Source organism: Littorina saxatilis, linkage group LG13 (genome assembly GCF_037325665.1).
Source record: "Littorina saxatilis isolate snail1 linkage group LG13, US_GU_Lsax_2.0, whole genome shotgun sequence".
Classification (NCBI taxonomy): domain Eukaryota; kingdom Metazoa; phylum Mollusca; class Gastropoda; order Littorinimorpha; family Littorinidae; genus Littorina; species Littorina saxatilis.
The window spans coordinates 3,993,398-4,016,520 of record NC_090257.1 but is presented as its reverse complement, the minus strand read 5'-3'; the positions used below and the strand labels follow the sequence as shown (position 1 = coordinate 4,016,520).

At 43.4% G+C, this 23,123-nt stretch overlaps 2 protein-coding genes across 2 annotated transcripts in view; one reads left to right on the top strand and one right to left on the bottom strand.

Annotated features, from left to right (window-relative positions):
* Positions 1–10,359, top strand: part of LOC138946313 (S-formylglutathione hydrolase-like) — a 27,711-nt gene extending 17,352 nt beyond the window's left edge. The window contains exons 6-9 of the mRNA XM_070317853.1: positions 4,437–4,501; positions 5,624–5,843; positions 8,086–8,187; positions 8,828–10,359. Coding sequence (XP_070173954.1) covers positions 4,437–4,501; positions 5,624–5,843; positions 8,086–8,187; positions 8,828–8,908 — 468 coding nt within the window. The 3' untranslated portion in view covers positions 8,909–10,359. The remainder of the gene's footprint in view (positions 1–4,436; positions 4,502–5,623; positions 5,844–8,085; positions 8,188–8,827) is intronic.
* On the bottom strand, positions 10,360–23,123 carry LOC138946310 (uncharacterized). The gene is made up of 11 exons (XM_070317851.1): positions 22,212–23,123; positions 19,878–20,059; positions 18,745–18,873; positions 18,233–18,411; positions 17,470–17,603; positions 16,969–17,110; positions 15,960–16,120; positions 15,335–15,519; positions 13,994–14,166; positions 11,647–11,958; positions 10,360–10,947 (listed from the first exon to the last, which is right to left on the bottom strand). The coding sequence occupies exons 2-11, from the start codon at positions 20,056–20,058 to the stop codon at positions 10,756–10,758; spliced, it is 1,788 nt and encodes a 595-aa protein (XP_070173952.1). The 5' UTR covers position 20,059; positions 22,212–23,123; the 3' UTR covers positions 10,360–10,755.

Below are 23,123 nucleotides of genomic sequence, written 5' to 3'. Positions count from 1 at the left end.
GGTCGTCTCGTAGCCGCCTGTTGGCCTTTCCCCGTCCGCGTGCACCGTTTCCGGTCACGCCGGATCTTCTTTCGCTTCTTACGAAGCCGTTGAGGAAGGATTCGGTTCTGCCGCTCTATGGGCAGAATCTCCTATTCTCTGAGGAAGGGGGCTGACAACTTTTGGAACTCAGTTCCATTTCCGAGACTCTCCTGCGGGCGCTTTCTCGCGCTCTGGCAGATTCCTTGGCGCCCTTTCCCCTTAGTAAAGGGCAGGACGCGGAGGAAGTGTCTCACTCCTCTCCACACTTACAAGGGTGAACGAGGCACAGATGAGGCTGTCCTCTCTGCACTATTTCCATGCGGTCTCGTGCGGAAGGGACTTGTTTCTTGCCCACTCCCGGTTTTCTGAGGAGTCGACAAGGAACATTCTCAGTTCGTCATCCTTGGTGGACGGTCTCTCTCCGGCAGCCTGGCCTCTCATGCCAGAAGCAGGGGATTGAGACCAACAGAGAACAGCGGTTCCCTTCTTTTGAGCTTCAATTTGAAAGCAGCAAAAGCAGGCCGCTCCTAAGCAGGCTATACCTAAGCGGACTCAGCCTAAGCGGCCTACGTCCTCAGCTCAGGTGAGATTGTTCCTTTCACAGCCGTCATAGGTACGCTGGGTTTTTGAAACAACAGCCGGCCTTAGGGCTTCGGGGTTTTAGCCTCGGCGGGAGCAACAGCCATTTCATCCGTTGGAGGTGGTGGTTGTTGCTTTCCTTGTGCTTGTGGCTTCGGGCTTCGACATTCTTTCTCTTTCCCAGCGTATGGGTGCTGAGAGGTCGATTTCCGTTTAAAAGGGGGTTTCTGCCTTTGGGCTTCCCCGTTTTCTCTTGCCACGAGCTTCTGGACTCGGTCCAGGTTTGTCTTTCGCCGAGTCTGACTTTGTCTTTCTCTAGCGATCAGACGCGTTCTGGTGTTTCGTCCAAACTTAAGGTTCACTTGAGTTGGCCTCGGAAGTAACATTCAGATTTTCCTGAGGGTGCATTGTCTGGGCATTGCATGTTTGAGAAGTCATTCTTGGCTTGTCACTTTTTCTCAGGTTTTTTGGCTACTCCTGCCCTTTTTGGGCAGAGGTCTAGCTAATGTTCCAGTTTTCTCGGTGCTGGCCTCTAGGCCAGCATCTTTTTCGGCGGCCAAAACTTTTGGTTTCTTACTGTGCCTGTGTACTTTGAGTACTTTGGTGCAATGGCCGGCCTACGGGCAGCAAGGCTCTCGGCCTTAGCCTGTGTTATAGTCTCCTGCCTGTCGTGTTGCGACTTTGGCAATTGGTTCTTGTGGCTGCGGATTTCGTCTCTTCCTCTTCTCCATCATGCTTGCATGATGTGAGTTGGGACGATTTCTGCTGGGTTGGGCTTCCGGCCTGGTCACCCCTTTTTCACTTGCAACTATGACTATTACTGAGAACTCTGGTCTCGGGAGGCTGACGGCTGGTTCGCTTCACGGTTTTCCGTCTTTCTTACCAGCTTCGTCCTTTCTGTTTCGGGTTTTTTGATTCATTTTCAATTACCTACAAGCAGTCTGCTCTGCGATCACGCTGGCTTTTGTCATTTTGTTTCCGGTCTCCGGTCACATTAGGATTTGGCCACTGCGGGTCCGCATTTGCGGTGCTTATGCACTACCTTAGGTCGCTTCGTCCCCTTTTTTACCCCTCTCTCTGCTTTCGCAGGGATGGGCAGGGGACGACCGGTGACCGTCTCCCTTGAGTTTTGCTCATTGAGTTGGACCCTGGTACTTGATACTCAGGCGTCTCTCTCTTTCCGGTTTGGAGTTTGGTCACTCTTCCGGAGCTGCATGACTGTTCTCTCAACGGCCTTTTGGGCCTCACTCTTACTTTGGCATGGTTGCCTTATGGTCTCCGTGAGGGTCGGTCCTTTTCAGGGCTTAGCCGGCAACCTTACGCACGGATCTTTTCCAGGCCATTAGCATTTCCTTCCATTTAAGGGGGGGGGGGGGGGGCAGCTTGTCCTTCCCTCTACTTGGTCGGGTTTATCCAAGACTGGGGTCCTTTTCCGGACTGTTTTACGGTTCAGAAGATTGGAAGAAGTGCTGGGCACAGCTTACTGGCTCTCTGAGGTCGTCTTTTGCATTTCTTGCCTGAGAGACATCTCTGCTGTCAATCAGGGTGGTTCTCGGTCCGTTTCTGTCCTTTGGCAGTGGGCCAGTTCCTGGCAAGGGTTTAGAGTGAGTCAGTGGTTGCTTTCTCACGGGATCCTTTCCTGACTTTTGGCAGTGGGCCAGTTTCTTGGCAAGGGATTTTCTTGCCCTCCGCCTTGTCATAGCTTATGCTATCTTTCCCTCGGCTCGGCCCGAGCCCATTTCCAGGGCCTGGGCCTCCTCCTTGGCCTTTTTGGCCTATGGGGTTTGGATGATGTCCTGCGCACAGCTTCTGGCGCTAGGATTTTGTCTTATCAGGTTCTGCAGACATTGCTGCCCTCTGTCAGGATGGGTCTCGGCCTATTCCTTCCTTGGCGGCAGCTGGCTTTTGTCTCTCCAGAACTTTAGAGTGAGTTTGAACTTTTTGATCTTACCCACCACCTTGTTGGAGTTATCTGCTAATATGTGACTCGGAGTAAGAATATGTAATTTAATCGAAAATTTTTAATTAAATTTTCATTTGATTAATATACTTACCCGAGTCACATAGGTAATTCCCTCCCACCTTCCCCGCTTTTAGTTTCTTTGTATTCTAGAAGTCGAATGAGGGTGTCTCGTATCGGGTACGAGATCTGTGGCGTGATGCACGCTACGGGAGGCAACCCAGGGTAGCAAGCTTGCTACTTTTTTGCTTGGGTTACTTCCCTTATACTATAGACGGGATAGCGTTTTTCAGTCAACCTAGCATCTCGACTGCGTCAATGCTAATATGTGACTCGGGTAAGTATATTAATCAAATGAAAATTTAATTAAAAATTTTCGATTTTAAGTGTATGACAGTTTTTTACCTCGCCATTTAGGCAGCCATACGCCGTTTTCGGAGGAAGCATGCTGGGTATTTTCGTGTTTCTATAACCCACCGAACTCTGACATGGATTACAGGATCTTTTTCGTGCGCACTTGGTCTTGTGCTTGCATGTACACACGGGGGTGTTCGGACACCGAGGAGAGTCTGCACACAAAGTTGACTCTGAGAAATAAATCTCTCGCCGATTGTGGGGACGAACTCACGCTGACAGCGGCCAACTGGATACAAATCAAGCGCGCTACCGACTGAGCTACGTCCCCGCCCCTCTCGTCTCTCTTTATCATGTTCGTATCTTGATACTTTGAGAAGACGAGCCTTAAATACTGGCGTGTCGAAGAAGACAGCTGCTTGTGGGCTTGTTTGAGTCAAAATATCACACGGTATCCTGAGCAATACCTGTCCCAATGTAGAACATCTGGTCTAAGAGGATGTTAAACTCAAATAGCAAGTCTATTTTATTGTAACCTTGATTCAGCTTTTGAAGACACACTCCTCAAGAAAAGAAGTCGGGTCACCAGTTCAGATAGGTAGAGGCTTTTACATGGAATAAGATCATCCTTTTACATGGTCATGTACCAAAAATGAACACCCTGTGTGCTCTTCATGCACATTGGGAACTTGATTTGCAAAAGCCACTGGCAGCTTTTTGCTAGGTTTAGCTCAAGGTCAAGGTCATGTAAAGGTCAAGGTCAAGCATGTGAGTCGTATGGGCTTTGCCCTTCTTGTTGAGGCATTAATTCATCCAAAAATTCCCATTTTTCACTGGAAGCAGTCAGGGTTTTGATTTTGTGTATGTGTCCAAGTTGATGTTCTTATAATCATGTGCCTGACCAGATCTGAGATGGTGAGCTGAACTGTTTTCACGGCTAGGAGTGTACATTCAAGCAGGAAGCAAATAATAAGATTTTAACAAGAGGGTTTTTAGTAGGACTGGGAGTAAAACAAAACTTGTAAGGAACCTGTGCATCTTAATGTGTCATTCAGCTGTAGAGTCTATTGTATTCAATGCGCTCTGTGGTGTAACAAGGCTTTGTGCCTTGCGCACACAATATGCAGCTGTAGAGGAACAAACATATAATTTGTTTGTTTGTTTGCTTAACGCCCAGCCGACCACGAAGGGCCATATCAGGGCGGTGCTGCTTTGACATATAACGTGCGCCACACACAAGACAGAAGTCGCAGCACAGGCTTCATGTCTCATCCAGTCACATTATTCTGACACTGGACCAACCAGTCCTATAGCACTAACCCCATAATGCCAGACGCCAGGCGAAGCAGCCACTAGATTGCCAATTTTAAAGTCTTAGGTATGACCCGGCCGGGGTTCGAACCCACGACCTCCCGATCACGGGGCGGACGCCTTACCACTAGGCCAACCGTGCCGGTTAGGTGACCTTAGGGACAGATGTATTTAATTAATCATGTTAATTTCCCTGATTCTTGTTTTTCAGCTCCCTGCCTTGATCAATGCAAACTTCCCCACCATACCAGATAGGCAGTCCATCTTTGGGCACAGGTAAGCAGCATTCAATACAACCAAGAAAATCAGATTATTCCCCCCTCTGCTTCTTTCCTTTTGTAATCTCGAAGGGGTATTTATTTTTCGTTAATCACCCAGCAACTAAAATAACCTCCCAGCAACAGGCCTGAATCCTCGATAGCTCATGGGTTGAGATGGTAAAATAATACTTGAAGTTCGTGGTCATAAAAAAGCTCGCTTCAATGGTCGAAGTTAGCCGATCATGAAAAATGTGAGCTTCCTCAAGCTTTTTCATGACCACGAACTGAGAACATAATTTTTAATATTCACTGAGACTCGGCATGTAACCTCTACATATTCACTGAGACTCGGCATGTAACCTCTACATATTCACTGAGACTCGGCATGTAACCTCTACATAATTACCTTCACAAACTAGGGCATCTCAAAGCCAATCCAGTATTTTGATGTACTTGTTTTTTCCACTCTTGTGGCGCGTCACATGACCAGTAGTCTCGATGAACTTTCTTGCTCCAGTTTCATTCCCAGCTATGTTGTTTTCTCAGTGAGGCGCTCAATTCTTTTCATGGATTTGTAAAAAAGAAGTTTAAAAAAAAAATTCATTTTAATATATTGATTTGTTTATACACTTTTATACAGTAGAAATAAATCTTTAAGAAAAAACTTCTAAGATCTCCAAAAATCTGAGAAAATCCGGTCTTAAATGGAGGGAACCTTAAAATGGGGTAAATTTACAGAGGTTATGAAGAGAAAGTCTGAGAAAACAGGGTCTTGGCCATGCAGAAGGGAGTCTTGAATTGGGGGTCTTAAAAGGGGGGTTCCACTGTACTTGCATATTGATTTATGCTAATGTGACAGGGGAGGCTACCGCTCCTTTCACAGCAGACTCTGCACCCGAGTTGTTGGCCTTTAAGTCAACACTGGTGGATTGTGGAGCTCTGTTTGTGATGGGGTCTGGTGGTTTCCCATTGTCTGTATGTTCATGGAAACCTTCGGGTTTGCATAACAGTTTTTATAGGGCTAAGAAATTAGCCCTAACATTTTCTATCCTGTTTGATTGCACTTCGCCTCCCGAGGTGATCGTAGTGTTTCGGCACTCGGTTACACTAAAGCTGCACTGATCTTTTGTTGTTACAGCATGGGAGGTCATGGAGCTATCGTATGCGCCCTCAAGAATCCTGGGATGTTCCGCTCAGTCAGCGCTTTTGCTCCCATCTCCAATCCCACCCACTGTGCATGGGGCAAGAAAGCCTTCGCTGGTTACCTAGGCACTGATACTAAGGCATGGGAGGAGTACGATTCTGTGTGCCTGCTGCACAAATATAACGGCCCCCCTATTGAACTGCTGGTTGACCAGGTAGGGAATTGCTTGTGTGTGTGTGTGTGTGAGAAAGAGAGCTAGGGGAGTGTGTGTGTGTGTGTGTGTGAGAGAGCTAGGGGAGTGTGAGTGTGTAGGTGTGTGTGAGAGGTCTGTATGTGCCACTGTCCTATTGAACTGCTGGTTGATCAGGTAGGGATTGCTTGCTTGTGTGTGTGTGTGTGCACTGTGTGTGTGTGTGTGTGTGTGTGCGTGAAAGAGAGAGTTAGGGGAGTGTGTGTGTGAAAGAGAGAGTTAGGGGTGTGTGTGAGAGAGAGAGAGAGAGAGAGAGAGAGAGAGAGAGAGAGAGAGAGAAGGAATTAGAAGAGCAAAGCAAAAGAAAGTATAAACAAGTCGCGTAATGCGAAAATACAACATTTAGTCAAGTAGCTGTCGAACTCACAGAATGAAACTGAACGCAATGCCATTTTTCAGCAAGACCGTATACTCGTAGCATCGTCAGTCCACCGCTCATGGCAAAGGCAGTGAAATTGACAAGAAGAGCGGGGTAGTAGTTGCGCTAAGAAGGATAGCACGCTTTTCTGTAACGATCTTTGTTTTAACTTTCTGAGCGTGTTTTTAATCCAAACATATATCTATATGTTTTTGGAATCAGGAACCGACAAGGAATAAGATGAAAGTGTTTTTAAATTGATTTGGACAATTTAATTTTGATAATAATTTTTATATATTTAATTTTCAGAGCTTGTTTTTAATCCAAATATAACATATTTATATGTTTTTGGAATCAGAAAATGATGGAGAATAAGATGAACGTAAATTTGGATCGTTTTATAATTTTTTATTTTTTTTTACAATTTTCCGATTTTTAATGACCAAAGTCATTAATTAATTTTTAAGCCACCACGCTGAAATGCAATACCGAAGGCCGGGCTTCGTCGAAGACTACTTGACCAAAATTTCAACCAATTTGGTTGAAAAATGAGAGCGTGACAGTGCCGCCTCAACTTTCACGAAAAGCCGGATATGACGTCATCAAAGACATTTATCAAAAAAATGAAAAAAACGTATGGGGATATCATACCCAGGAACTCTCATGTCAAATTTCATAAAGATCGGTCCAGTAGTTTAGTCTGAATCGCTCTACACCCACACACACACACACACGCACAGACACACACACATACACCACACCCTCGTCTCGATTCCCCCCTCTACGTTAAAACATTTAGTCAAAACTTGACTAAATGTAAAAATGCATCCACAAGTGCAGGCACTGCATTAATTGCCATGTGATGGAAACAGAATCTAGTTCTGTATGCACATGATTCCCTCTGTTCAGGTGTATACAGTCGTGGTCTCTTCGTGTGTGTGTGTGGGTTAGAGCTGCAGACGTAAGCCAAAAACCATTTTGAAAACAAAACACCAGTTTGCGCACCATTCTGGTTTGAATCAGTATTCTTCATGCGTTTTTGTAGCAATCAACAGAAACAATGGAATTCAATCATTGCAATGTGAATGTGGTTTTTCCCCCCTGTTGGAGACATTATAACAAATCAGAAGGCAGAACATGTGAATTGCCTCAATTGTTCTGAAGAAGAATATTGACAATGAGTATACGGTGACGGGCGCAGTGGCGTGGTGGTAAGACGTCGGCCTCCTAATCGGGAGGTCGTGAGTTCGAATCCCGGTCGCTGCCGCCTGATGGGTTAAGAGTGGAGATTTTTCCGATCTCCCAGGTCAACTTATGTGCAGACCTGTTGTGACTCAACCTCCTTCGTGTGTACACTCAAGCACAAGACCAAGTGCGCACGAAAAAGATCCTGTAATCCATGTCGGAGTTCGGTGGGTTATGGAAACACAAAAATACCCAGCATGCCTACCCAATGAAAGCGGAGTGAAGCTGACTATGCTCTCAGAGTATAGTTTGGGGAACCCAAATGGGCAAACGAGCTCACACGCAACCAGAAAATTCTGGAACGCTGAAGAAGAAGAAGAAGAGTATACAGTCTGGTTCCAGGCTTCAATGCATTGATGGAAAACTACCTAGCCAGATTCTCATGCTAAAATCAATACAAGAAAACTGAAATGATTAAAACAGCTATGGGAATTGGTACTTGTATCCAGCTCTAGTGTTTGTCTGTGTGTCTGATAATGGCTATGTTTATGTGTGTGTTCTGTATGCCTGTTTCTTCACATACGAGGTAAGTTTGTATGTTTTATACATGGCCTGATTATTGCATATATAATGTATGTTTGATTCATATCTATTCTGTTGCAGGGTAAGGCGGATAACTTTCTTGCGGACAAGCAGCTTCTGCCGGATAATCTGATTGAAGCATGCACAGCAACAAAATCTCCAGTCGTCTTGAGAATGCAAGAGGTACTTTGAATCTTCCCCTTTGTTGAAAAAAAATGCATTGTAAGTTCATGGGCATTCTTTGGAGAAAAAAACAACAAGAATGACTACAGGATTATATGAGAAAAATATGTCCAGCAAACTATATTCTACCGGTGGACGAGACCAAATGACAATTTGTTTTAGGTTAGGTGAGGAGGAAGACCAGGAAGGAAAGTCTTGACTTGACTTGACATGTGGTTGAGGCTCGTGCGGGCCTGTTCACCGTCCCACAGTTCATGGGGGAGAAAAAAAATACAATGTACACAAAAAGGTGGCAATGTGTCTTGCTTTACATCTTAATATTTTAGTATTAGTATGTTGATTACAGGGCTTTCATATTGTTTATAACTCACCGATTACACTAAATGGTTGCGATCTTTTTTCTCTTTTTCGGTGACCTTCAGAAACTTCCAGAAACTTTGCCACACCCTAGCATACAGTGGAACCCCCCTTTTAAGACATCTAAAAAATCTGAGAAAATCAGGTCTTGAAAAGGAGGGAGTCTTAAAATGGGGGTAAATTAACAGATCTTATAAAGAGAACTCTGAAAAATCAAAATCTTAAAATGGGGGGTCTTAAAACGGGGGTTCCAGTGTACCATCATGGCATTTCTGTGTTGCAGGGCTATGACCACAGCTATTTTTTCATCGCCACTTTCATCGAGGATCACATCAAGCATCACGCCAAGTTCCTCAAGGCCTAGATGCATTGATGAAATGTGCAAGAGCAAGAAGGAAAATAAAATAATGAAAGTAAAATGATAAGATTCATTGACTAGCAGTATTCTAGAGTGTTCTGGTATCTTTAGTCCTTATGATGTGCATACAAAATGTCCTGCAATGAGTGCATGACTACTAACAAGATATTGTATAACTATGAGTATTTTGGTACACTGAAGCTGACTAGTGGAGGGATGTTACAGGGATTTATTATTTTCAGCAAATTTACCAAAACAGCCATGAAAGTTTCAGAAATGTTACTTTGAGTACAGACTGTAATATTTTTTCGCAGCCACTGTAATATTTTTTCGCAGCCAGAAGGCCCTACATGTATCACTGCTCTGTGCTGAAAGGGTTTATAACATGGAATAAATCTGCCATGCGAAATGCCAGGTTGATCCAAAAGCGAAACTTGACTCACCAGTGACGTTGTATTTTTCATGATCTTGATACAGTTGAGTACAGAAGAATGTTCTTCGTCTCCTGCTTGGTCTTTCATAGAAATTTGAAAAAAAAAGAAAGAAGTGAGAAAGAAAAGGAAGGTCTGAAAGTTTTGTTTACCTTGTTGAGGCTTTTTTTGGAGGGTATAGTGGTTGTTCATTGTGTGTTAGAATGTATGTATGTGCTGTGGAATCCATAGCTAGAATTATTTGAAGTGAAATTGTGTAATTATGAGTGATTCGGAGCCTGTCGTGGCATGTGTGGTTGTAGGAATATTTGTGATTCAGACAATATGTGAATAGGCAAAACAACTTTAATCTAATTTCTGCACCTATTGTTCATGCCTGAAAAATCTGTTGAGCTTGCCGCCAGCTAATTCTTTGAAATTTGTTAATTGATAAATCTTTGGCATTCAATGACCTAATAATTTCAAACAGCTGTTCGAAAGAAACTGTTCTTTTCATTTATGGGTCAAATTGCTTTGAAAATTCTGTGAATCTGTTTTGTTATAGCATACCTATTTTGAATATCCGCAATATTGATCACATACGCACTGTAACTCAAAGAGTATTTCTTGGTGAGTGTACTTAGTTTTCATGCAGCGATGATTGTTTACCTGAGTTTTCCCTTGAAAGAAGCTGGGTTTCTATGCTTGACAATGAGAATGCAGATCCATTCTCCCAAGTCACATAGAAAATTTATTTGTGTTCAACCCCAGTTGGTCGAATACAAATTCTAAGACCAAAAGACATGCAGTGCTTTGTTAATAAAAATGTAGTGGATGAAAATTAGTAGTCAATGTTGATTGGTGATAAAAGCTGGAGTGCCTTTTCTGTGTTTGCATTAACATATTAATAACAGTTTTATAAGTTCAGTGTGTGACATAATTATTTTCCAATGTTGATTCGTAATTGACGAGTTTTGTTAGGGTACCTGCTTGAGTGTCAGTACCTGCTTACTTAAATGATTGAGAACAAGATCCGTTTTATAACCATTGTGGGCTGGTATTTCCTTTATTTGTTTGGGTAGCCTTTGCAGTTGTCTTCGTGTGCACCTCTCTCTCTCTCTCACTCACACTCACATTCACATTCCTTATTTAATCCACATGTTAAAGAAAAATCAATCCAGATACAAATAGCTGACAAATCACACCTCATAGCACATGATCAGGTGGGAGTGTTATGTAAAGGTAAAATAAGACTCACATCAAATGTACACAGAGACACTTAAAAAGGGGGTTCCTCTGTAAGCTGTTTCGTTCAAAACGTTCTTTACTTCGACCTCACCCCCCCCCCCCCCCCAACACACACACACACAACCCCATGATAGCCTATTTGCAATAAACCATCCCAAAGTATAATATATATGTAATGCTACAAATAAATTATTCCTACAAAATGGGCATGACATCAGGAGGTACGTCAAAATAGACACGACTTCGTTCGGACTGATGACGTATGAAGTCCATGTCACTGACGGCGATTTTATCTGTTGACGTGGGCGAGCACCAGAGCGTCAGAGAGTAGCTGCGTGACTGACGTAACAACCAGTCCAACTTCTCCCAAGATCGCCTTGCCAAAACCTGGACAAAAATGTTGGTACGGTAATACTTGCAGGGCTAACACCTTTCCGGTTCTCGCCGGAAATCCGGTTTTTGAAAACCGGAAAATCCGGTTTCTTTCAGTAAAACTGTTCCGTTTGTCCCTACAAGATAATAAAGAAAAGCCTCAGCTTCTAGGGGGCACTGCCATGGACCCTGGCCTTTCAGGTTGTTCACTTTGTTTTGGTGTTAGCCCTGTACTTATGTTCTAAGACCTAAAAACTTGCTTTGCTTATATATATACACGTATTACATTAGCAGTCATCACACTCTAAATTTTATGAAACATTTTGAACACTTTCTCTGTTCACAATATAATATCTAAAAGTGTGTTCAAACTAACAATTAAAGTGTTCACAATGTGGTCACCATGAGCAATGTTTGCAATCTGAACACTTCCAAACACTATTTTTAAACAGCGATGACACTTTTGGAGTCAAGAACTGTCATTGTGATGGAGGAGTATCAAGTTACGATGAAGAAGAGTGTGTTATCGACCACTACTGACATTTATTTCAGTATTGAGCGACAGTTAATTGTGAAGCATTTTTTGGCAACACATTTCTCGTGCATTTTAAGTCAAATACAGTGACTTTCCGTTAGTTTATCTCATGGTCAAATTTTTCAGAAAACTGATGAAAACAAAAAGATGGGTTTTTTTAACAAAAAAAACCATCTTACCGCTCGCACAGCAAAAGTGATGGGCTGATGCAGCTTGCGTGCAACTTTTTCCATCTTTTCCACCATCTCCCACGAGTAGGCCTCATTGTCCTGCCCGTCACTCCAGCCGGAAGTCCAGCCCAGCGAGAACGCCACTTCCGGGAAAATGGCGTTGACGGACTTGAGAAAGTGGGTGGTGTTCATTGGGTCATGGAGGGCGTTGGGACCGCGAAGGATGTCCCCGTTCAGCCAGATAGGACGCTGCAACTGGGATCGCTTCTCGGCCAGAAGTTTCAGGGTTGGTACAACGGCGTCCGAGCTCTTGATGTCCAGCTACAGGTATCAAAGATTGGTAATCTTGAACTTTAGTGTGTTAGATTCATAGCTCAGAATTACGTTTGGAGCTCAATCCGTCAATTAATTTCACGACAAATGTTCTTTGGCTTGCTTACAGGGACTTGTATCAAATTAAGTAAAGAATGTCACAGGATTCTGAGCTATGAATTTAACACACTAAAGTTCAAGATTACCCAAAGATTAGATTAAAATAAAGCACAGCCCTCGACAGTAATGTGACCCACAATCTCAGATCTGATCAATCTTTCACATGGGATAAGACCATCCCTTCACTTAGACAGTGACTGACACATACTAAAAGTCAACAGCCTGGCTGCTTTCTGAATTGATTTGGCAAGTGTCGGTCAAGAAATTAACTATTAATGAAAATAAATTCCTAGACTGACTGAACATAAAGCAGTCAGACTCAGTGTTTGGTTTGGGTTTCTGCATGGGTGAAACTTTTCCGCCTCAGGGCGGAAATCCGCCAAATGAAATTGGTCAAATAAGGAATTCCTTATTTTAAAAATCTTTACAAAAAATTTTTTTTTAAATTAAAAAAATTATTCGCCGGCGATCTGATCTGTATTTTCTCTAAAACAGTGACCGGACATCGCTGAGTCTTTGTTTCACTGTGCGCGCGAATTATCGGACAACAGCTTGGCATTTGTTACCATTGTTTAATGTGCAAATTTGTGTTTTGAGATACCAGGAGAGGCCTACTTTTACCCTTAAAAAGCCTCATTTTTCGTTTTCTTCCCTAGCAGGGCGTTGCCCCTGCACCCCACCAGGGCCTAGGCGGCCCCTGGACCCCGGCCTCATTTTCAATTCTGATCAGTTTCACCCATGTTTCTGGTTGGTGCATAGTCTTATGTAATGTAAAAGTGGCCTGGCCTCATTGACACATTTTATGACTATGACTCGCTCACCCTAAAACGCATCAAGCTATAAACACGCAAGCTATTCCATTTTCGCAGAAAGAAAGTACTCCTCTTCCTCTCACGGTAATAACAAAAGGGGGCAGTTTGAACGCAAATCCAGAAATTTCACTATCCACTGCTTGGGATGTGTACACTCCCAGCGTAATACTAGCACTGCATGAAACCACTTTGAAGTCATATTTACCGGAAGTAAAACTTGTGTAGGGAGTGGTTCTTATTGTAAACTCCACGGGGAGGTGCTCATTTTTTGGGAAGTATGTACTTGTTTCAAAACTTCCTGGATTTGGAATGATGTCTTTTCTGAATAGGGTATCTAGTTACAGTTTGTGACTGAATGTATAGAAAATTACTCTTAACTAGTCAACTAAATGAGAAAATCATATGAGTTTATAATGTGTGGGTGTCAGCAGTGGTTCTTGTGGTGGCTGTTTTCTTGTCAGTCTTGTCTTGTCATTGTTGTCACTGTGGTTGTTCGCCTTCTTCTTCTCTTGCTGTCTCTAGCGCGCGCGCACGCACACACACACACACCGTACCTTGATGGCTTTATTCCTACTGGAACACTTCTAGCCACTTGGGCTTGTCAGTTTCGCGGAACCCCCTTCCCCTACACAGTCCCCCCCCCCCCCCCCCCCCCAATTCATCCCAACTGACCTCCTTGATGGCTTTATCAGTGCTTAGCACCAGTTCTAGTCGAGTCACTGGGGAAGGGAAAGGGTGGTGCCAGTTCTTCAGTGTGCTCGTCTCGCGGCTACCGCCCCCCCCCCCCCCCTTCCGTCCCTCTTAGTCTACTGGCCGTACCTTGATCAAGTTGATGGCCGTATTGGTCTTGAGCACCATTTCTAACCTTTGGTGGAGGGAGAGGGTGGCGTTCTTGTGCTCATTTTGCATCTCTCTCTCTCTCTCTCTCTCTCTCTCTCTCTCTCTCTCTCTCTCTCTCTCTCTCTCTCTCTCTCTCTCTCTCTCTCTCTCTCTCTCTCTCTCTCTCTCTCACAGTCTCAGTTCAGTTCAGTTCAATTCAATTCAGTTCCCTCTCTCTCTCAAGATAATTATGTTTTAGATATCACCTCCAGACGCCGGCCATAGTAGCCTACCTTGATGGCTTTATTAGTGCTTAGCACCAGTTCTAGCCACTGGCGGAGGGAGAGGCTGGCGTTCTTATGTTTGTCTCGCGGCACTCCTCTGTGTGTCATGACGGGAGTGTTGGTCTGACGTGAGGTCCCTTGGCCGTCCAGTGACACGTCAGCTTCGAGCATCATAGCACCCTCTGGTCAACAACAAAGCAAAACGAAACAAGAAATTCCTACGAGGTAGGAAAAACACCCCCGTCAAAGGGAAATAACCTTCTCAGTTGGTGGCAGTGACTGAGTGAGAATGGTTATTTCCCTTTGACAATTAAGATGTTCCTCTATAAGTCCTTGCATAATTTTAATCCACCAATAACTCCCTAACCGTGTGTTTGACTGGTCCCAATTTTTGAGTCACTTGAGAAAAAGTGACTCGATGTAATCGGTCAGTGTTAGTCTGTCCGGCCGGCCGTCCGTAGACACCACCTTAACGTTGGACTTTTCTCGGAAACTATCAAAGCGATCGGGCTCATATTTTGTTTAGTCGTGACCTCCAATGACCTCTACACTTTAACGATGGTTTCGTTGACCTTTGACCTTTTTCAAGGTCACAGGTCAGCGTCAAAGGAAAAATTAGACATTTTATATCTTTGACAAAGTTCATCGGATGTGATTGAAACTTTGTAGGATTATTCTTTACATCAAAGTATTTACATCTGTAGCCTTTTACGAACGTTATCAGAAAAACAAGGGAGATAACTAGCCTTTTCTGTTCGGCAACACACAACTTAACGTTGGGCTTTTCTCGGAAACTATAAAAGTGACCGGGCTCAAATTTTATGTGAACGTGACTCATTGTGTTGTGAATAGCAATTTCTTCCTGTCCATCTGATGCCTCATATAATATTCAGAACTGCGAAAGTGACTCGATCGAGCGTTTGCTCTTCTTGTTGTAAGGACCGTCTCAGGAATGTATAGAACCTGTTCACCAAGTTTGGTGACGATCGGTCCGTTCATTCTTGAGATCTATATGCGAACACAAACAAAACAAACAAACAAACAAACACATCGAGCGAAACCTATACACACCCCTATACCGGGGGTGTAACTAGGACTGTCGCCGATTTACGTGTTAGGGGCACACGCGGTCGTGAACTCCCCTCCCCCTACACCCCCCCCCCCCCCCTTACCCTTCCACTCAAAGGGTGGACACTAACTTGAAATGCGATAAAATAGGAAGCATTCCAGGACCTCCTTGATCAGTGTTTCCACATGCCATGGCCTTAAAGCTGAACAAAGACTTAAACCGAAAAAACTCAAATCAAGATACGAACATACTATGATACTTTTGTCAATAACTTTACACACCTCTCCCTGCCAAAGCAAGAGTATCCATTGTGTTTGCTCCATGTGACCACGTGATCCGTGAAGCGTCTCGGTCGCGCACGTCAAAGTGGTGCAAGGGACTTCCAGCAGTTTCGGCCAACCGACGGAAGTGCTGAAGCCTTAGTTCTGGCAAGTCGTAAAATATCCTTCTTTTGTTCCAGTCATTCCTGGAAGCAGAAATAAAATCATCAAAATATAGTGTATTACAGAACGGTGTGCTTATATTTTACAATTAAAGACTGGATTTGAAGCAGATCTCGAAGTCGAACTTTTGCCATGTGAAAGAAAGAAACACAAGTGGCTTTATTTTTAAAGAGATGAGATGAAGTGTGCATTATACACAGTAAAGGCACCACCTCTGCATCAAAGAGAAATACTGAAGTAAAACAGTCTCTCAAACCCGATACAATTAGTCTTAGTTGTGACGGGACGTGCTCTCTCAGTCTCTCTCTCTCTCTCTCTCTCTCTCTCTCTCTCTCTCTCTCTCTCTCTCTCTCTCTCTCTCTCTCTCTCTCTCTAGTCTCTCCCTCTCAGGCTCTCTATCTTAACTTGAACACACACACGCACGCACGCACGCACGCACGCACGCATGCCATTCTAAGCTTACCTAATGGTCAGCAAGTCATAGTAAGAAGTGTCGTTTCTCCAGCTCTTGTCATCATCAGGTGACCACAGTAACAGGCTCAGCCTATCAGAACTCTCCAGCAGCCACCGGAAGTGACGCCATTGTAACGCTGCGTGTGTTGCACGTGCGCTAACGATGATTGGCTAAAAGGAAATAATTTGTATATCTGCTCTGTGAAGACGTTTCTCTACAAGCTGTATGTATGATATCATTGAATTGACATTAACATCCAAAACAGATAAACTACCAGAGTTCCAGATGATTTGAATCTGTCTTGTTTTTGGTCTATAACGACAACATTTTCTTCTTCTGGATCCATGCAAAGAAAAATCATTATGATGTTCTGGATACATGTCAGTGTGTTTTCATGATAAACTGTTCACAGGCACAAACGCTTATAGAGCACTGAGCAATTTTTTTTTATTTCTACGCCGCACTTTGATCTCAAATACACTGCAGTTTTAGCAAACACTAACAGATCATTGAAGCCTGAAGCAAAGGTACTCTGCACGACATGAATGCAAACAAAATCTGTATTTCTTTGATGACAAACTTAAAAGCAAATATTATATTCATCGGTACTGCTCAGGTTGTCACATTGTTCTGACAACATAGGCTTTCAAACTCAACAAGAAATTCCTCCGAGGTAGGAAAAACACCCCCGTCCTTACCATTCTCACTGCCACCAACTGAGAAGGTTATTTCCCTTTGACCATTAATATGTCCCTCTATAAGTCCTTGTAGAATCTTAATCCACCAATAACTCCCTAACCGTGTGTTTGACTGGTCCCAATTTTTGTAAGGACCGTCTCAGGAATGTATAGAACCTGTTCACCAAGTTTGGTGACGATCGGTCCGTTCATTCTTGAGATCTATATGCGAACACAAACACACAAACAAACAAACAAACACATCGACCGAATCCTATACACACCCCTATACCGGGGGTGTAAAAACAGACAGCGGAAGGGTAGACTGACAATAAGAATACCTGATGTGTTTGCTGGCAGACTTTAAGCATGGTCTCCATGCTGCCACGACCAAACTTGGCCCCGTCGTCTCCACAGCAGGGCAGAGCCCACTGAAACACCAGCTGGGCACGGGGGTATGTGACGTTCACCGTCCGCATCGCCCTGTTGGACAAAGCAACACTCAGTTCTGATTAATCAGCCCTGATCGTAGTGTGTGTGTGTGTCTGTCTGTATCAGTGTGTGTGTGTGTGTGTGTGTGTCTGTCTGTCTGTCTGTGTGTGTGTGTGTTTAAGTGTGTGTGTGTGTGTGTGTCTGTCTGTCTCATGTCTGTCTGTCTGTCTGTGTCTGTGTGTTTGTGTGCGCGCACACGCCACAGTGCGTGTGTGTGCGTCCGTGTGTGTAAGCCTACGTACGTATGTGTGTGTGTGTACGTATGTAAGTGTACGTGTGTGTGTTTGAGCAAGGTTAGAGTTGAATGTACACAAAAGTGAAGCCCAAACAGACAAAGCACAAACACTTACCACTTAGCATCAACGATGTTACCGTCCCCACCAGGCCCGTTGACAACAGTGACAGCCAGCCAGACAGGCACGTGAAGCAAAGCAAGGGTGCGGGCCGCCAGTAGTTCTAGCGCTCGCTCCAGGCTGTCTGGGGCCTGAAAGAGATCATTAGTTAGTCAGTAGTAGTTCTAGTGCTCGCTCCAAGCTGTCTGGGGCCTGAAATAAATCATCAGTTAGTTAGTAGTTCTAGTGCTCGCTCCAAGCTGTCTGGGGCCTGAAACAAATCATCAGTTAGTTAGTAGTTCTAGTGCTCGCTCCAGGCTGTCTGGGGCCTGAAACAAATCATCAGTTCGTTAGTAGTTCTAGTGCTCGCTCCAAGCTGTCTGGGGCCTGAAAGATATCAGCAGTCATGGTTCCATTAATTGTGCGTCCCGGCGTACTGTACGCACTAGAAGTCGGGGAGAAAACCTGTACCAGTTCTTGGAAGGGTCCCGTACTAAATTTGCGTCATCATGCGTACCATCGATACTTATTTTAACTGTAATCGTCTAAAAGTGTCCACGATGGACAAGAGTGCCCACATGGCTGGACTTCGAACACGAGAAAATTCTCTGGCGAATCTGTACCGACGCGAATGAGAAAATGAGTACCTCTTCGCGGTCAAAAACCTGAACACACACATTTGTCTCATTCTTTCTTATTTTGGTGTTTAACGTCGTTTTCAACCATTCAAGGTTATATCACGACGGATTTGTCTCGTGTGTTGGGTTGTCGTAACACTTACCATGAAATTTAGTTTGATGCCACCTTTCCTGGAAGCGATGACTTCGTCCAGCCAGTCCTCCAGCGTGATGTCTCCTATGACGTCACGAGTGACTGCCATCATCAGCTGTTCTTTTTCCGGCTTGGTTGCGTCATAAGATCGATCGCTGACGTCACCTTCCAGCATTAGAGGATCTTTGCCTGCAATGGTTTGCACGTTGGTCTATATTAATAAGCAAAAACACAATCTAAATTAAAAATATTTGTGCATTTTGTGCAGATTGTGAATCGCTGAAGGCAAGTACTTCAGTTATAATTGTGGCCCTCTTGGCGGCGGAGGAGGAGGGGGGGGGGGGGGGGGGGGGGGGGGGAAGAGTCAAAACAAAATTATATGTATACTAAAAAAAAAAAAAGAATATTCAACAACAAAATATGAAAACACATTTGAAACGCAACAAACCTTTTCTTTTTTTGATCCGACTCAGACGTTTAGTTATGCATGTTAGGCAAGCGCTTCACAGAAAGACAACTTACATGGGGTTGCGAGAGCCCTTTCCAGTCTTTGTCTTGTATTGAGTTCACTATACCACGTGACTCGCAGGCCATCCCCTGATTGGACAGCTGTCAGACGCAGACGCTCTCCTGTAGTCCAGTAGGGATTGCCTGCAAACCACCACAAAACATTAGAGACCCCAGAAACAAAATATTCCGCACCCACCGACTCTTTCTCCCGAAGACCGGTTTCACTCATCTTTTACTTGCCTTCGCATTGATTATGAATGTTTCATTTAATTTAATTTAATTTTAATTTTAGTGGGTTTTTTATATTGTCTTATCGCTGACAAATTCGGGTCGCTAGCAGCAAACAAGGTCGCGCTTCCTAGGAATATGCGTGTTTATGTTTAACCCGCCACCGGAAATTCTGGCACAATGACCGAAATCTTTTACGTGTCATGGGGGTGACATGGGGGTGGGACATGGAGACTCTCTGAGTCTGCACAAACAATTGACCCGTGTCCGTCCAAGCCCGGATGCAAACCCGTGACCCGCCGATCACAAGTCTGTTGCTCTATCACCTGAGCCACTGGGCTCTCCTTACACGTGTAAACGATCGTTCATGTAAACCAACACAGATTTTTCCGAGGTTTTACATGTAACGAGAGCTCCTTCAGCTGATTTAAACATGCATGTACAAACAACACCCGGACTGCTTCCTGTAGGAATTTCGTTATACATAATTTTGGAAGATTGGCATAGGTATCAGTTACAGAATTAATTAATCGAAATGTCCCGCACTGCACTGCCTCGGCCGGAACGCAACCAGTCTGAACATGTTTGGTAGCCTATATGTTCAATGAAGTCAGTGAAGGCAGCTCTTATCCCATGGATTTACGGTGATTTAAAAGACGATCTACACGGGAATGCATTAAAAGTAACTTTAAAGGTTTTGAGAAGTGTCCGATCTCCAAACCATTGAGCCTTTAAATGTCATATTGTGTAGTTTATTTTAAAGTTTTTTTTCTTGGATGTCTTAAAAACAATGTCGGCGAAATGACCGTTCTTGTATGAACAGTTGTTGATGAGTGGAAGATAACGGTTTTGGTGTGGATAAATAAAAGTTTATTTCATCGTTTCTTTCTTAAATGTAACAGGATAGCCTCACTGACCGTTTTTGTGTGAAAGGTTATTGAAGACGTAAGCGGCCATGAAGAAGGTGGCAAGGGAGAGCAGCACCAGCGCACAGAGCGTGAAGTGCAGACGACGTCTGCTGTGAACGGGGCGACCCCAGTTAGCGGCTGAGGGAGCGTTGAAGAAGATCACCCGTGTGTTTGTGTATCCTCTCCGCATCCTGGAAGGTAACGGTATTAGGACTACGTATATAATTATACTTGAAAAACACACATAGAAACACGCAGACAAAATGCTGTTCCATTTTTACATTTTGTCAAGTTTTGTGCTGTGTACTTTGGACGTTTGCACACACAAAAATTAGGTATATTACCGTTAGTTTGTGTGCCCTTGACAAGTCATCCTATAACCACTAATTTCCCCTTTATTTTCTTTCCGTTGCCAGAGTTCATTCCCTTTAGTGTTTCCCATCATCTTCTTTTCCAACCTTGTCCGTGTTCGTTCCGTCAGTGTGGCTTTTGCTTTTTGTTGTCCTTTGTTTTTACATTTAGTCAAGTTTTGACTAAATGTTTTAACATAGAGGGGGAATCGAGACGAGGGTCGTGGTGTATGTGTGTGTGTGTGTCTGTGTGTCTGTGCGTGTGTGTGTGTAGAGCGATTCAGACCAAACTACTGGACCGATCTTTATGAAATTTTACATGAGAGTTCCTGGGAATGATATCCCCGGATATTTTTTTCTTTTTTTCAATAAATACCTTTGATGACGTCATATCCGGCTTTTTGTAAAAGTTGAGGCGGCACTGTCACACTCTCATTTTTCAATCAAATTGATTGCAATTTTGGCCAAGCAATCTTCGACAAAGGCCGGACTTTCGTATTGCATTTCAGCTTGGTGGCTTAAAAATTAATTGCTGACTTTGGTCATTAAAAATCTGAAAATTGTAAAAAAAACACCATTTTTTTTATAAAACGATCCAAATTTACGTTCATCTTATTCTTTATCATTTTCTGATTCCAAAAACATATAAATATGTTATATTTGGATTAATATCAAGCTCTGAAAATTAAAAATATAAAAATTATGATCAAAATTAAATTTTCGAAATCAACTTAAAAACAATTTCATCTTATTCCTTGTCGGTTCCTGATTCCAAAAACATATAGATATGATATGTTTGAATTAAAAAGACGCTCAGAAAGTTAAAACTAAGAGAGGTACGGAAAAGCGTGCTATCCTTCTCAGCGCAACTACTACCCCGCTCTTCTTGTCAATTTCACTGCCTTTGCCGTGAGCGGTGGACTGACGATGTTACGAGTATACGGTCTTGCTGCGTTGCATTGCGTTTAGTTTCATTCTGTGAGTTCGACAGCTACTTGACTAAATGTTGTATTTTCGCCTTACGCGACTTGTTTTCCAACTTTGTTCGTCTCACCACAGTCACTATGTTATTTAGATTTTCCTTTAAATATATTTTTCGACCCCCAAAAAATGTGGAGATATCATCTATGCAGAATAACTTGTATGTAGATGCATTGAATGTATCGGCACGCACGCACGCACGCACGCACGCACGCACACACACACACACACACTGTGTCACACACACACACACACAAATGTTTTTCAATTGGTGAATAAAGATACTCGATCAAATGAGTGTCCAGGCATGTGGACACTTTATTGAAGGTGCAGCTGTGGCTGTCGAATAGACACAGAATCGATGCACAGCTAGTGTATTGGCGATGTTAATTATGCCCTGTTGTTTGAATCATTGAAGAATACCAGCCTACTATTTCGCGTCTCAAACCTCATGTTAAACGTTCGAACATTTCAAAGCAAGTAACTTATAAGAAAGTGCAGAAGAGAGGGAACGAGAGAGAGAGAGAGAGAGAGAGAGAGAGAGAGAGAGAGAGAGAGAGAGAGAGAGAGAGAGAGAGAGAGAGAGAGAGAGAGAGAGAGAGAGAGAGAGAGAATGATTTTTATTGTAAATCTGTCCTTGGGACAACAAACACACAAAACAAGAAAATTATCAAATTAAACTAAAACAGAAACACTATGGAGGTTAACATTCAAACACCAATATACACACGTTTGAGATGATGATGATGATGATGATGATGATGATGATGATGATGATGATGTACAGTCATTTACACCAAAAAGTACACAGATAGAGAGAGAGAGGGGGGCGGACGGATAGAGAGAGAGAGAGTGAGATGAGGGAGAGAGTGATAGAGAGACAGCGAGAGAGAGAGAGGGGGGATACGGGGAAGTGAGTGAGTGAGAGACAGACAAACACACAGGCAGACAGACAGAGACAAAGTGGTACGAAAAGGGAATTTATAACATGCAGAATACTACGTGTACATACCTGATTTATTGACACATAAATCCAAAATATAAACAAAATTCCAGATCACACTTTTTCTTCACACAGACTTTTCCTTGAACACAGTTTTGCACTAGCAAAGCTGGTTGCGTGGTAGACGCGGAATTCCAGTTTAAATCAATAAGCTAAGTCATCACTAAAATATTTTGTGTTAATACACGAGAACTCTGTATTGCAGAACGCTGTATTGCAGGACACTGTCTTACGCGGTATGGGCGACAATTCAAGTAAAGCATGTTCATTTTGCGAATTTAAATGAGCTTTGTAGATTTCTTGCCGTTCCTCTCCAATGGTAAGAACTTCATTGACGTCATTGTTTAGTTAAATTAATGCAGGCCACGCGTACGGTTGGCTAATTTCTACAGCAAGACAGAAATTAAATCAAAAACACCGATCAATCTTTAAAAACTGTTGATTATATCTCTAGTCCAAAGTCTCTCTTTTTTTTAAATCTTAACACAACTCCACAACTTTGCCGAACTGAGAGACTGATTCAAGTCGCCACCAGCCAACACTCAAACAGCTTGCTGCATTATCCAGTAAAATAAATCCATCAGCTTATAATTGTTGTGTGTCATACACGAGATTCAATTAAACGCACCGAGTGTTCTGACTGTTGTGCTTGGTGTGGTCTCATGATCAAATAATCGATGGCAAACATAAGGCGCATCAAGTATAGTGTGCTAACGACGCAAGACAAAAACCTGTCCACTTCAAAGTTGTGTCGCTGTTACAGCCCTCAAGTCCCCCCGCGGGTTAGGGGGAAGAATTTACCCGATGCTCCCCAGCATGTCGTAAGAGGCGACTAACGGATTCTGTTTCTCCTTTTACCCTTGTTAAGTGTTTCTTGTATAGAATATAGTCAATGTTTGTAAAGATTTTAGTCAAGCAGTA